Here is a 13,936-nt window from a genome sequence, read left to right on the forward strand (position 1 = left end):
GGACTCGGTGTGCCAAGACATGGACTGAAGTTCATCAGAATGTTGATCTCGCGTGGCGCTCGGTTGATCGGTGTTCGCACTAATCTCGTCGCAACGGGTTTGTGCATATTTTGTGGGATCCAACGACTGTGGGGTTTTGTTTTGTGTGAAGCTGACTACGTTTATGTTGCAGGGCTTGGCTGGGATTGGGTCGCCTTGTGAGAGCCGTGTGTCTGAAACCTCTGCGAAGACTTTGGAACACGTCAGGGTGATTTCCGACCCGGTATCCAAGAGAGCTTGGAGGGAAACGTTGCCTTCTACCACCACTGAGGTATAGATACGCTTGGCGTTGCCTTTCCTAACCACATCTCCAAGAAACTGCGTCAGGGGTGCATCCTGCGGGTCAGGCTTCACTACCGGAGGGGGTGGTTTCAACTCATCGCTGCCTATTGGGCAGGGGTCCTTTCCCCACCCCACGAGGTAGACACGCGGTGGTAGTGGGGATGGGTCCCGGCCTAGTCATGCTGACGGTTTGTCCCTGACTCTGCTCGGCTTACCCTTCCTTTTCTCATCGCTCAGCAGTTGTCTAATCTGTGCTAGTTCGGCCCTCATTTCTGCCATCCCAAGCGGCTCTTGGTTGGCTTGTTTAATCTGTGCTAGTTCGGCCCTCAGTTCTGCCATCCCAAGCGGCTCTTGGTTGGCTTGTTTAGCGGTAGCTGACTTAGGGCTCTGCTCCCTTCGAGAGGAGTTGCGATGGGGCCCTGACTGTCCGCTATTCTGAGATTTAGGGCCGTGACTGCCAGATTCGCGGTTACCTTGCCCGTGGGCGTTGGGGCCCTGTTCCCCCTTGGCTCCAGCTTGTCGGCCTTTCCAGTTACCTTTGGGTTGACTCGACGTCTGGTGGCCGGGGTTTGGGTTCGCCCAAGGGGGTCCGCGGTTTGGGGCTTCACCCCCTTCTAGGCCTAAGGACTGACCTTCCTGCTCATATAGGCGGAGGACTCTGGGATCATCCTCGTGGTGGTCTGTGGGTCGGACGAACGTCTCCCACGTTAGTTGTGCGGTGCGACGCATTTCTCTCATAGTATGGGGGCGCTGGCGACACGCGAGTGTTACTTGGTTACGGATGCGCGGGTGAAGGTTATGGAGGAAGAGGGACTTGAAGTTGCGATCTTCCTCTAGCCCGGGCTCGCTTCTGCCCTGAAAGTACGCCGTGCAGAGCCGACGGTAGTACTCGCGAGGGTGTTCGCTTTGTTTCTGTCTGATTAGAATGGCACCCATCGTCGCAGCAGTCTCGTCCTCGTACAATGAGTATTCCTCTTTCAAGTACTCACTACTTTCTTGTAGTTGTCGAGGACTGACTGTGGTAGGGTCTCAACGAATGCTCGTACGCTGCTACCTAAAGTTTTCCAGACTAGTCTGGCCTTTTCATGCGACATAGCCTCTGGCAGGTCCAGGAGGCTACGTTCGATTTCCCGGAAATAATCATTAACGCTTCGGTGTCTATGATTTTCCGGCTCAAAACGCTCTATGTCTTTCGCAAGGATGTCGATTTGGCGGATCCTAGTTTTGCGTTCTGCGACAAGGCGTTTTGATTTTGACCCGTAGGGGTCCTCGCTGTCTTCGCTATTTGAGCTGCTCTCATATCGCCTATGTCTGCGTTTCGGCTTGTAGGCGGCCTCTCCGTCAGAGGAGTCCGAGGGTACGTAGCGCGGCGTTTTCCGCGTGCTAGAGGCTGCAGCGATATTGAAGCGCGAGGGGGTGTAGTGGGGAGTAAAGTAAAAACTCCCAGCGCCACGAGATGGCGATCGCGCGGCTTTCACGCGAGTTGAGCTTGAGTGCGGTGTCTGATCTACCGTTCTAAGCTCAGGTTCTTCCTCCTCCAGAGCGGAACTCTGTTCTTGGGAGGGTTTGGCCGATCCCTCATCTGAGCGACGTGCTTGCGTCACTTCTTCTCTGAGGCATTCTATTTCGCACTTTAGTTCATCTTGTGTGGCTCTCAGGCCCACGAGGCTACTCTCCGCGCTTTCTGCTCTCCTTTGAGCTTCGGCCAGTTGTCGTTTTAGTGTTCGTTTCTCTTGTTCGAGGGTCATACACACATGTTCCATTTCCTTATAGTAGATCATGAACAATTTGGATAGCCCTTCTGGGAGAGTCATAGTACGCTCTTTAAGTTCCCTAACGGCTATGTGTATTTCATCAAAGCGAGCCTTTTGGTCCAGATCACAGAAGTAATTTCTCCTATCCTCCGGGACTTGGCCTAAATCGCCTACAACGTCGAAAAGAGAGAGGAGGGGCCCTTCTGACTCACTTGATTGGGGATTCGACATTTTGTTCAAAATGTATTAACTTAAAGGAAATTAATACTGTGTTGATTAGGTTAGAATTTAATTTAATCCAAGTTGCTAAATAATTGATTTGTGGTTTCTTAGCTACTTTGTTCTTTCACTAATGTTTCACTCATTAATTAGCTCAATTAATAATATTAGTTAACAATAATGATTGTTATTAATAATATTAAGTACTCAGATTAGATATTACTCTAATGTACTAATCAATTAAACCAGTTTATCAGCTAACTGTGGTTGACAGCTGAATTTCAGTTCTGTGATTAACACACTGTTAATGATTCACCATTACAGTCACCTGTGTTATACCTTGGCAGTTGCTGAATCAACTGAGTTTATTTGTTGTTGAACAACATTCCAGAAGTCAACAAACCAATCTTCCTCACACGGGGCACCAATTTAACTGTGGGTGCAATCAGTTAATTATTGAAATTAAGTGATCAATCTCGTTAAATCAGTCTCATTAAATTTTGAAGGTCAATAATTAAAATGAATCAATCCCATTGAATCGTTTAATTTGACTCGTTTGAATTGAATCATACCATAGAATCAGTCTCATTCAGTGAATCATTCAATGAATCGTTTAGTGAATCGTTCAATGAATCATTTAGTGAATCATACCATTAATCCTGGATAAATTACCAGACAGCTAGATTATGGTATATTTCCAAATTATTATGATCACTTACCATATTACATAACATATGCACCCTTTCTGAATTCTTTGAGAAGATTGGGGACTTCACATATTGTTCACCAACAAGATGAATACACAGCTTTGATAATAAATGAATTTATTATACAAAGATAAAAAAAAATTATGGATAATCAATATATACAAGCAGTGAGGTGTATATACATGTGTGGTGTGTGTGTATGGCCTAGCTTGTGGCTAGCTAAAACAGTGTGTGTGTGTGTGTGTGTGTGTGTGTGTGTGTGTGTGTGTGTGTAGGACTTGACCATGTGTTTAGCCTCGTGTAGCTAACTACACGTGGTGGAGGCCTAGATTAGCCTTGTGTTGCTAGTGTGTGTTTGCTAAAGGGCCCTATGGCCTAGCTAAAGTGTGTTTGTGAAAGGCCCTATGGCCTAGCTAAAGTGTGGTTGTTAGGCCTGGTGAGACCTACTGAGCACGTGTTGCTAAAGACAAAGGGAAGCTGTCTAAAGTGTATCAGGCCTGGTCAGGCCTGTTGAGCACATGTTCTCAGTAACAAAAAGATTCCACACTCATAACATTACCAAACTCACTGAAGCCTTGATAAGGTCAAAATGTATGATAAGGAAATGAAGGTGTTAGTCAGAATAAGAGAAAGAGAGAGAGAGAGAGAGAGAGAGAGAGAGAGAGAGCATGCACAACTTATTAAAACAATTGAGAGAACATAGAACCAAAATAAATCAACACGCTGCGTGTCTAACAGTGTAACAGATAAACCTGGGTTTAAATTCACACTATTTCAAACAAAAAGCAAATTCCTAAGACTATCCTAATTATGCCCAAATGCCAAAATCTTACTTAATCCTGCATTTAGCAAGATATGAAGAACTATTCGCCGGTGTAGTTTCGGGCCTCGCCGTGGGAGCACGTGAGCCGCTCGTGATGGAGGCGTAGAAAACTTTCGGGTCCAGCGGAGCACTTGGGTGGTTCCCGTGGAAAGCAGAGGATTCTTGGTCCGAACCTCAGCGTTCGTGAGGAAAAGTCTCTGATCAGAATAAGATGCACAGCGCTTTTGAGTTAAAAAGGATTCAATCGCTTCTTAACTTTTAACTGCCTGGGCTGCAGTCGTGACGTCACTTCTAATGCAAGTAAACCGGTTGTAACTCAAGTTGAGTTTAAAGATCGCGCGACTCTAGAGTTTACCTTTGCCAAGGGTAAGAAAGAAAATCGCGCTGAGTGATGGATCTTGCAAGAAAGAAGACGTCTTTTTGGGTGGAGAGCGCCTCTTTATACGTCCAGATTCATCGGAAGGCAGACGTGAGAGACAAAGATGGTGGAGCTTCCGCTTGGATTTATGCATGCATGGCAGACTGACGTAGGTGATTCCGCCCACGCGTGACGTAGGTCACACGGAAGTTGCCTGGGAATTGTAGTCCTGACACAAGATGGCGGCATGATACCTACAAGTAATAACACAGGAATGGGTTTAAATGTCTCGTCTCGTCTTCTTCCGCTTTATCCGGGACCGGGTCATGGAGGCAGCAGTCTAAGCATGGAAGCCCAAACTTCCCTTTCCCCAGACACCTCGGCCAGCTCCTCAGGAAGAACACCGAGGCGTTCCCAGGCCAGCCGAGAGACATAGTCCCTCCAGCGTGTCCTGGGTCTTCCCCGGGGCCTCCTCCTGGGGGGACATGCCTGGAACACCTCCCCAGGGAGGCGTCCAGGAGGCATCCGAAAAAGATGCCCGAGCCACCTCAGCTGATTCCTCTCGATGTGGAGGAGCAGCGGCTCTACTCCGAGCTCCTCCCGAGTGACTGTGCTTCTCACCTTATCTCTAAGGGAGCGCCCAGCCGCCCTGTGAAGGAAACTCATTTCGGCCGCTTGTATCCGTGATCTTGTTCTTTCGGTCATTACCCAAAGCTCATGACCATAGGTGAGAGTCGGAACGTAGATCGACTGGTAAATTGAGAGCTTCGCCTTTTGGCTCAGCTCCTTCTTCACCACGACGGACCGGTAAAGTGACCGCATCACTGCGGAGGCTGCACCAATCCACCTGTGGATCTCACGCTCCATCCTTCCCTCACTCGTGAACAAGATCCCGAGATACTTAAACTCCTCCACTTGAGGCAGGACTTCTCCACCAACCTGAAGAGGGCAAGCCACCCTTTTCCGGTCGAGAACCATGGCCTCGGACTTGGAGGTGCTGATTCTCATCCCAGCCGCTTCACACTCGACTGCAAACCGCCCCAGTGCATGCTGGAGGTCCTGGTTTGAAGAAGTCAACAGGACAACATCATCCGCAAAAAGCAGAGATGAAATCCTGTGGTTCCCAAACAGGATTCCTTCCAGCCCCTGGCTGCGCCTAGAAATTCTGTCCATAAAAATTATGAACAGAACCGGTGACAAAGGGCAGCCCTGCTGGAGTCCAACATGCACTGGGAACAGGTCTGACTTACTGCCAGCAATGCGAACCAGACTCTTGCTCCGTTCGTACAGGGACCGGACAGCCCTTAGCAAAGGGCCCCGAACCCCATACTCCCGAAGCACCCCCCACAGAATACCACAGGGGACATGGTCGAATGCCTTCTCCAGATCCACAAAGCACATGTGGACTGGTTGGGCAAACTCCCATGAACCCTCGAGCACCTTATGAAGGGTATAGAGCTGGTCCAGTGTTCCGCGACCAGGACGAAAACCGCATTGTTCCTCCTGGATCCGAGGTTCGACTATCGGTCGAATTCTCCTCTCCAGTACCCTGGAGTAAACCTTCCCTGGGAGGCTGAGAAGTGTATAATTGAAGCACACTCTCCGGTCCCCTTTCTTAAAAAGAGGGACCACCACCCCAGTCTGCCACTCCAGAGGCACTGTCCCCGACCACCATGCAATGTTGCAGAGGCGTGTCAACCAAGACAGCCCCACAACATCCAGAGACTTGAGATACTCAGGGCGGATCTCATCCACCCCCGGTGCCTTGCCACCAAGGAGCTTGCAAACCACCTCAGTGACTTTGGCTTGGGTAATGGACGAGTCCACCTCTGAGTCATCAGCCTCAGTCTCCTCAGTGGAAGACATGACGGTGGGATTGAGGAGATCCTCAAAGTATTCCTTCCACCGCCCGACAATGTCCCCAGTCGAGGTCAACAGCTCCCCACCCGCACTGTAAACAGTGTTGGCAGAGTACTGCTTCCCCCTCCTGAGGCGCCGGACAGTTTGCCAGAATTTCTTCGAGGCCGACCAATAGTCCTTCTCCATGGCCTCCCCGAACTCCTCCCAGTTCCAAGTTTTTGCCTCCGCAACTGCCCGAGCTGCAGCACGCCTGGCCTGCCGATACCCGTCAGCTGCCTCAGGAGTCCTGGAGGTCAACATGGCCTGATAGGACTCCTTCTTCAGCTTGACGGCATCCCTTACTTCCGGTGTCCACCACCGGGTTTGGGGATTGCCGCCACGACAGGCACCGGAGACCTTGCGGCCACAGCTCTGAACAGCCGCGTCCACAATGGAGGTAGAGAACATGGTCCACTCAGACTCAATATCCCTCATCTCCTTCAGAAGCTGGGAAAAGCTCTCCTGGAGGTGGGAGTTAAAGACCTCCCCAACAGAGTGCTCGGTCAGACGTTCCCAGCAGACCCTCACCATACGTTTGGGCCTGCCAGGTCTGTCCAGCTTCCTCCTCCACCAGCGGATCCAACTCACCACCAGGTGGTGATCAGTTGACAGCTCAGCCCCTCTCTTCACCTGAGTGTCCAAGACATAGGGCCGGAGAGCAGATGAAACGACAACAAAGTCTATCATCGACCTCCGACCTAAGGTGTCCTGGTGCCACGTGCACTTATGGACACCCCTATGCTCGAACATGGTGTTTGTTATGGACAAACCGTGACTAGCACAGAAGTCCAATAACAAAACACCACTCAGGTTCAGATCGGGGAGGCCGTTCCTCCCAACCACGCCCCTCCAGGTGTCACTGTCATCACCCACGTGAGCATTGAAGTCCCCCAGTAGCACAATGGAGTCCCCAGTCTGAGCACCCCTCAGTACCTCTCCCAGGGACTCCAAGAAGGCCGGATACTCTACACTGCTATTCGGCCCGTAGGCACAAACAACAGCAAGAACCCTCTCCCCAATCCGAAGGCGCAGAGAGGCGACCCTCTCGTTCACTGGGGTAAACTCCAACACATGGCGGCTGAGCTGGGGAGCTATAAGCAAGCTCACACCAGCCCGCCGCCGCTCACCATGGGCGACTCCAGAGAAGTGGAGAGTCCAGCCCCTCTCGAGGAGCTGGGTTCCAGAGCCCAAGCTGTGCGTGGAGGTGAGCCCGACTATCTCTAGCCGGTACCTCTCAACCTCCCACACAAGCTCAGGCTCTTTCCCCCCCAGTGAAGTGACATTCACTGAAAAAATGTGCGTATTATACACCGGTTTTAACAGTAGTAAATAAAATTATGTTGTAATAACACAGGACTGGGTTTAAATGTTTTGTTGTTAAATAATAATAATAACAATAATAATAATAATAATAATAATAATAAATAACATGTACAATAAATAATAAATAACAATAATCAAATGCAGAGGCTGTAATTCAATATGTTATAACGAACGAATAGTTCGTTTAGACCTGAGTTGGTCCAGGTTCGCGTTCTCACCAGAGGGACTGCACCAGAGGTTGACATTTGGTGCAGAATCAAGCGGACCGAGACCACCCCTTTTTGGAGGTCTCGGTCCGCTTGATTTAGTGCGCACCCGAGTGCGATTGATGCTTTCACACCGACAAAAACGAACCGAACTAAGAGCTTTTGGTTCGAATGGACTGTTTAGTGTGCACCAACTGCTGTTGGTGTGAAAGCACCCAAAGAGGAGAGGGACCATCCGTCTTGTTATCAGTGCACAGTTCAAAAGCCAGCATCTCTGATGGTATGAGGGTGCATTAGTGCACCCAACATGGGTAGCTTGTACATCTGGGAAGGCATCATTAATGCTGAATGATATATACACGTTTCAGAGCAATATGCTGCCATCCAGACAAAATCTTTTTCCAGAAAGGCCTTCCTTCTTTCAGCAAGACAATGTCAAACCGCTTTCTACACATATTAAAACTGCATGGCTCAGTAGTAAAAGAGTCCAGGTGCTAAACTGGCCTGCCTGCAGTCCAGACCTGTCTCCCATTTAAAACATTTGGCGCATTATGAAGCGCAAAATATGACAAAGGAGACCCCAAACTGTTGAGCAATTGAAACTGTATGTCAGGCAAGAATGGGGGGAATTTCTCTTTCAAAATTACAGCAGTTGGTCTCCTCAGTTCCCAAACGTTTACAGAGTGTTGTTAAAAGTAGAGGTGATGCAACACAGTGGGAAACATGCCCGTCCCAACTTTTCTGAAACGTGTTGCTGAAATCAAATTAAAAATGAGCATATATTTTTCAAAAAACAATAAAAGTTCTCAGTTTCAACATTTGATATTTTGTCTTTTTACTATTTTCAATGAAATGTAAGGTTTCCAAGATTTGTAAATCGTTGTATTCTGTGTTTTATTAATATGTTTTACACAGTGTCCCAAATTTATGGAATTGGGGTTGTAGTACAAATCTGTTCTTCTTGAAATACTTCACCAACGTAAGCTTCTCAGTGGATACATGGATTTCACTGTTGCCAGTGTAGTCCATAGCAACAATAAAACTGTAACTTGACTCAATCTATTGCTTATTTTGGAAGAAAAAAACAAAGGTATGTGGCGTTTTGCCCAACTCTACCCTCTAACACACTCATTCATCCATGTGATTCTTAGATCCCTGAGTAATACCAAACATTACTCAGGGTCATCTTTCTCAAAAGCATAAAACATAAAGATCATCATTAACTGGTAGAGTAAGCTTTACTCTCTCTCTCCACTAGTTGATCTTAATTTTCTGATGCTTTTTGGAAATTGTTGCTTGGCCCATGTCAAGCAGCTGTTCCCATAGGTCTGTATCCAAGTTTTGTTTCAACATTCCTGATCAGTTTCATGATAATTACTGAAGAATTCATAGTATCAACTGGACCCCTTCAAAAGCCCAACAGTGTTAAGTATTTAGAAGAAGACTTTATTTGTCACATGTACTTATTTTGATGGATTTTAAATCTTAACCACTGAGGCATCAGTAAAGTGACCTCAGAGCTGAAGAACATGCAAAATATCATGTCATAAAGTAAAAATAAATTTGCCATAGATGAGCAGTAGATTACATTTCATGACCACTTTCATCTGCTTTAAGTTGAGGATATAGCTCCATTGGTTTCTATTGCCCATAACAAGAAGACAGGACTGGTTTGAAATATTTGTTCATTACCTTCATTTTTTTCCATGTTCGTTGTCAGTGTCTCCAAAAGCTCCCGTGTTTCACGTGATTCATCATCCTCTTTCTTTTCTGCCTCTTCCACGCGAACACGTGACTCCTGAAACACAGACAGCCATTCAGTGCCATCATCAGGGAAACGTTTATTTTTGAAAATCCTGCTTCTCATCAAGCAAAGCCTGCTCAGCTTTCCTTATTTATAAATGCACTAACATGACACATACCAGGTTTGCGAGAGTCTCAGTGATGGCCTCTTTGAGTTTGACATGCTGCAGTTTGTAGTGCCTGCATATCTTTTCAGTTATGGTGCTTTTCCCAACAGCAGGAGGTCCCAAGAGACAAATACGAATAGGCTTAAAAAAATAAAAATAAATTTTTAAAAAATCAATCTCTCAGTACTAATGCAACCAGGGTTTGATGATATTAATAAGGGACATATTTCAGAATCCTAACAGTCGCACTTTGTCAGTTCCTTACCAGCAGGCTTCGGGTGAGCTTGTATTCCTCCACAATTCGGTCGATGTTCTTAACAATGCCTTTCTTTGAAACCCAGTTGATACTGAAATTCTCTTTACTGATATCCTTGTTCAAAAAAATGGCTTCCATTTGAAGGTTGACGAACAAATGGTCAATTTCTGATTGCTGACAAACAAACAACAGCAATGCTCAGAACATCATAAAATACTCATACGTTAACCATGATCATGAACTCTATAGCAAAATTATTGATACAGTAACTTCCTGCGCTAAATAGCTCAGATGCATCAAGTTTATTACTGTAACATTTTGGAACGTTCAGCACCCTCTGCTGCAAGTGAGGCAAACTCATAATTAAAATACTGACAGGCATTCTCCTTTCCCCCCTCAGCCTTGTGGATTGCCTTTAAAGGAAAAAGGGCGGAGCTGAGCAGCTCTGTTCTGGCTGGAGGTGGAGCTCATTTCCAGACCATAAATTTTTAAACAGGAGCCCAAAATGAAGAAATAAATGAAATCTATTTCACAGCAGTATTGCAATTAATGGTTTTTCAAAACACTGCATGCTTAATATAATTTGCAAAACATACTGTCAATTCCTCTGTGAGAAATATGTCCTCTTTTGGAACGTTTTGGATTTTTCCTGGCCCGAGCACCAATGCTATTGCCTAGAACAAAACAGAAAGGATTGAGCAGCAGAAGAATACGTAAGAATATGAATAAAATTGCTCCCATTAAGGAAACTTACATTAATAATCTTAGCAATGGTGTTCTGTGATTCATCCACTGCAAGAAAGTACTGCGGTTTCGGCTTATGCTCAATTACCTTCTGCACAATCCTTTGAAAAAAAAACAACAGAACATATGATCAGTGTTAATCCGATTTTCAGTACACAATACAAAACATCATGATATTAATAATTTTCCAATAATACTATATGTTACGACTCAGTGATTTAATTCTTTTGAACACCAATTTAAGTAACTCAAATTTGTGATTCATTCAAGATTTGAACAGGCTTCATACTGAAATGTTGAACAGATGTTAGTGGAGATCTGTACAGTAACCCACATTTGTTGTTTCACCTATGAGGTTAGACCTGATAAAATGACCACTTTTGATTCATTTCTGCTTACGAAATCAATTCACTTCATAAAGAGTCATCCACTACGATCAAATCATTCACAATTCCGTCATCACGACTTCTAAACATGACTGACCCTGCCAGATCACTGACGTGAATAGCAGGAATGATATTGGCGCCATCTCCAAAGACTGGCACTTCCCGTTCCTCTCCCAACCATGATGTCTAAAAGAGAGCAGTGTCACAAATGCTCAGTAATGCATCGATGGATGCTGATGAGTCATGAAGCAATTACTAAAATAATACATGATAGAATTCCTGTTTAAACATTAATCATTCAATTAAAGCAGCCACACAGATACAACGTGAAATGATAAAATGTGAACGGTGAAACTGTCTGGATTTACCTTGAAAAAGAAATGAAATGCTTGCTCGCCCATTCCATATTGCAGCCCAGATGCAACCACGTAAGTAGAAAACTGAGTCTGATTCTGAAATATATGATTCAAGACTGTAAATAACAAACGATACAGAAACTGCAGTGAATAATGAGTTAATGATGGGGGAAAGGTGACTGCACATGAGGCTTATGTCACATAGTTCTACATGGTATCGGCATATACTTTACCAGTATGAGTAAATGAGAACAGATACTGATACCTAAAGCCATTTGAAAACAGCGTGTAATGATTTAGTCATGCAGTTTGCACAACATTAATCTAGAGCAGGGGTGTCAAACCTGATCCATAAAGGGCCATGTGGCTGCAGGTTTTCATTCCAGCCATGCAGCAGCACCCTGATTTGGCTTATTCAATCAACTGACACACCCACCCTTTAATCAAGGGTGGGTGTGGCTGCAAGTATTTGACTGTGTGAAGACAGTTCAGTTGATTGAATGAGCCAAGTCAGGTGTGCTGCTGCATGGCTGGAATGAAAACCTGCAGCCACAAGGCCCTTTATGGATCAGGTTTGACACCCCTGATCTAGAGGCTACAAGTTACCAATACTTGTTAGCAACATTAGCCTTGAAGCTCGAGTACAAAACTTTCTTTTTTTGCAAGCTTCAGGCAGCACTCACAGATTTTCCCAGTTTAACCACAAGCTTCTCCACAGCGATATGATCTTTAAAGTTGGGATGTGCTTTGCGTCTCCTATAGTCCCATTCTGTAAGATGAATCTCTGGATCGTTCTACAATTAAAACAACAGAACATACACAGAAGAAGTGACTTTCAATGAAATTAACAATGATGTTCACACTATATCTTCAAATCAGTTCTACACTTACTGGATCAAGTGTCTTAGTCAGAGCCCACGTCATGATTGAGGAGATTAAGATGAACGTCTTTGGTCCAGGAAATGCATCAGTTTCATTGTGAAGAGCTTTAAATGGACAGAAACAAATCCTTTGATGAAAGGTTGAAAGATGAACATTAAATCAATAAGCAAAGATTTTAATGCAGATACCTGAGACCGCCCAAGAGGCTTCTTCTATCTGATCAGCATGTTCATTGTAAATGTTATAAATGATGACATCTGACTCCATCAAGTGATGGAAAAGCTCTTCACGTGTTAAATTCTATGGAAATGAGTAAAATAAATAAAAGAACATCACCAGGCAAAGAATCTAACCTGAGTTAACAGGTCACAGTTTTATGATACTACACTGAAACCAAGTACATGTACTATAATGGGTAAGTTACAGCCAAGATTACTCAGATATTTTACTCACACTATATTTTTCTACTGCAAAACTGGACTTCTCCTCGGTTTTACCCGAAATGGTTCCAGCAATCTGATAAATGCCTTCCTGGGAACTTGACTCATTTGCCGGCTTATCCTTTAATTGCTCAGCAACATGGGATACTCCAACAACACATGAAGCTAAAAACTGGAGGCAGAAGAAAGAAAAGTCAAAAATTATCTATATAGAGTATAAGAGTGGCACTAGAACAGGGATCTATCAAAGTCTGATCTTCACAACACATGTTTGTGGAAGTGTATCATGGCACAAACAAAGATTTCTGAGGATCTCAGAAAAAGCGTTGTTGATGCTCATCAGGCTGGAAAAGGTTACAAAACCATCTCTAAAGAGTTTGGACTCCACCAATCCACAGTCAGACAGATTGTGTACAAATGGAGGAAATTCAAGACCACTGTTACCATCCCCAGGAGTGGTCAACCAACAAAGATCACTCCAAGAGCAAGGCGTGTAATGTCGGCAAGGTCACAAAGGACCCCAGGGTAACTTCTAAGCAACTGAAGGCCTCTCTCACATTGGCTAATGTTAATGTTCATAAGTCCACCATCAGAAGAACACTGAACAACAATGGTGTGCATGGCAAGGTCGCAAGGAGAAAGCCACTGATCTCCAAAAAGAACACTGCTGCTCGTCTGCAGTTTACTAAAGATGATGTGGACAAGCCAGAAGACTACTGGAAAAATGTTTTGTGGATGGACGAAACCAAAATAGAATTTTTTGGTTTAAATGAGAAGCGTTATGTTTGGAGAAAGGAAAACACTGCATTCCAGCATAAAAACCTTATCCCATCTGTGAAACATGGTGGTGGTAGTATCATGGTTTGGGCCTGTTTTGCTGCACCTGGGCCAGGACGGCTTGCCATCATTGATGGAACAGTGAATTCTGAATTATACCAGCAAATTCGAAAGGAAAATGTCAGGACATCTGTCCATGAACTGAATCTCAAGAGAAGGTGGGTCATGCAGCAAGACAATGACCCTAAGCACACAAGTCGTTCTACCAAAGAATGGTTAAAGAAGAATAAAGTTAATGTTTTGGAATGGCCAAGTCAAAGTCCTGACCTTAATCCAATTGAAATGTTACGGAAGGACCTGAAGCGAGCAGTTCATGCGAGGAAACCCACCAACATCCCAGAGTTGAAGCTGTTCTGTATGGAGGAATGGGTTAAAATTCCTCCAAGCCGGTGTGCAGGACTGATCAACAGTTACCGGAAACGTTTAGTTGCAGTTATTGCTGCACAAGGGGGTCACACCAGATACTGAAAGCAAACGTTCACATACTTTTGCCACTCACAGATATGTAATACTGG

General features: G+C 45.1%; 1 protein-coding gene across 1 annotated transcript in view; it reads right to left on the reverse strand.

The window, feature by feature from the left end:
• Positions 1–13,936, reverse strand: part of LOC132893800 (adenylate kinase 7-like) — a 62,400-nt gene that overhangs the window by 22,933 nt on the left and 25,531 nt on the right. Inside the window, exons 2-12 of the mRNA XM_060932935.1 lie at positions 12,598–12,756; positions 12,333–12,444; positions 12,154–12,248; positions 11,946–12,056; positions 11,275–11,358; positions 11,004–11,092; positions 10,531–10,621; positions 10,373–10,450; positions 9,786–9,950; positions 9,533–9,661; positions 9,303–9,408 (exon numbers count right to left, since the gene is read on the reverse strand). Coding sequence (XP_060788918.1) covers positions 9,303–9,408; positions 9,533–9,661; positions 9,786–9,950; positions 10,373–10,450; positions 10,531–10,621; positions 11,004–11,092; positions 11,275–11,358; positions 11,946–12,056; positions 12,154–12,248; positions 12,333–12,444; positions 12,598–12,756 — 1,219 coding nt within the window. The remainder of the gene's footprint in view (positions 1–9,302; positions 9,409–9,532; positions 9,662–9,785; positions 9,951–10,372; positions 10,451–10,530; positions 10,622–11,003; positions 11,093–11,274; positions 11,359–11,945; positions 12,057–12,153; positions 12,249–12,332; positions 12,445–12,597; positions 12,757–13,936) is intronic.

The sequence above is a fragment of the Neoarius graeffei genome, chromosome 11 (assembly GCF_027579695.1).
Source record: "Neoarius graeffei isolate fNeoGra1 chromosome 11, fNeoGra1.pri, whole genome shotgun sequence".
NCBI lineage: Eukaryota > Metazoa > Chordata > Actinopteri > Siluriformes > Ariidae > Neoarius > Neoarius graeffei.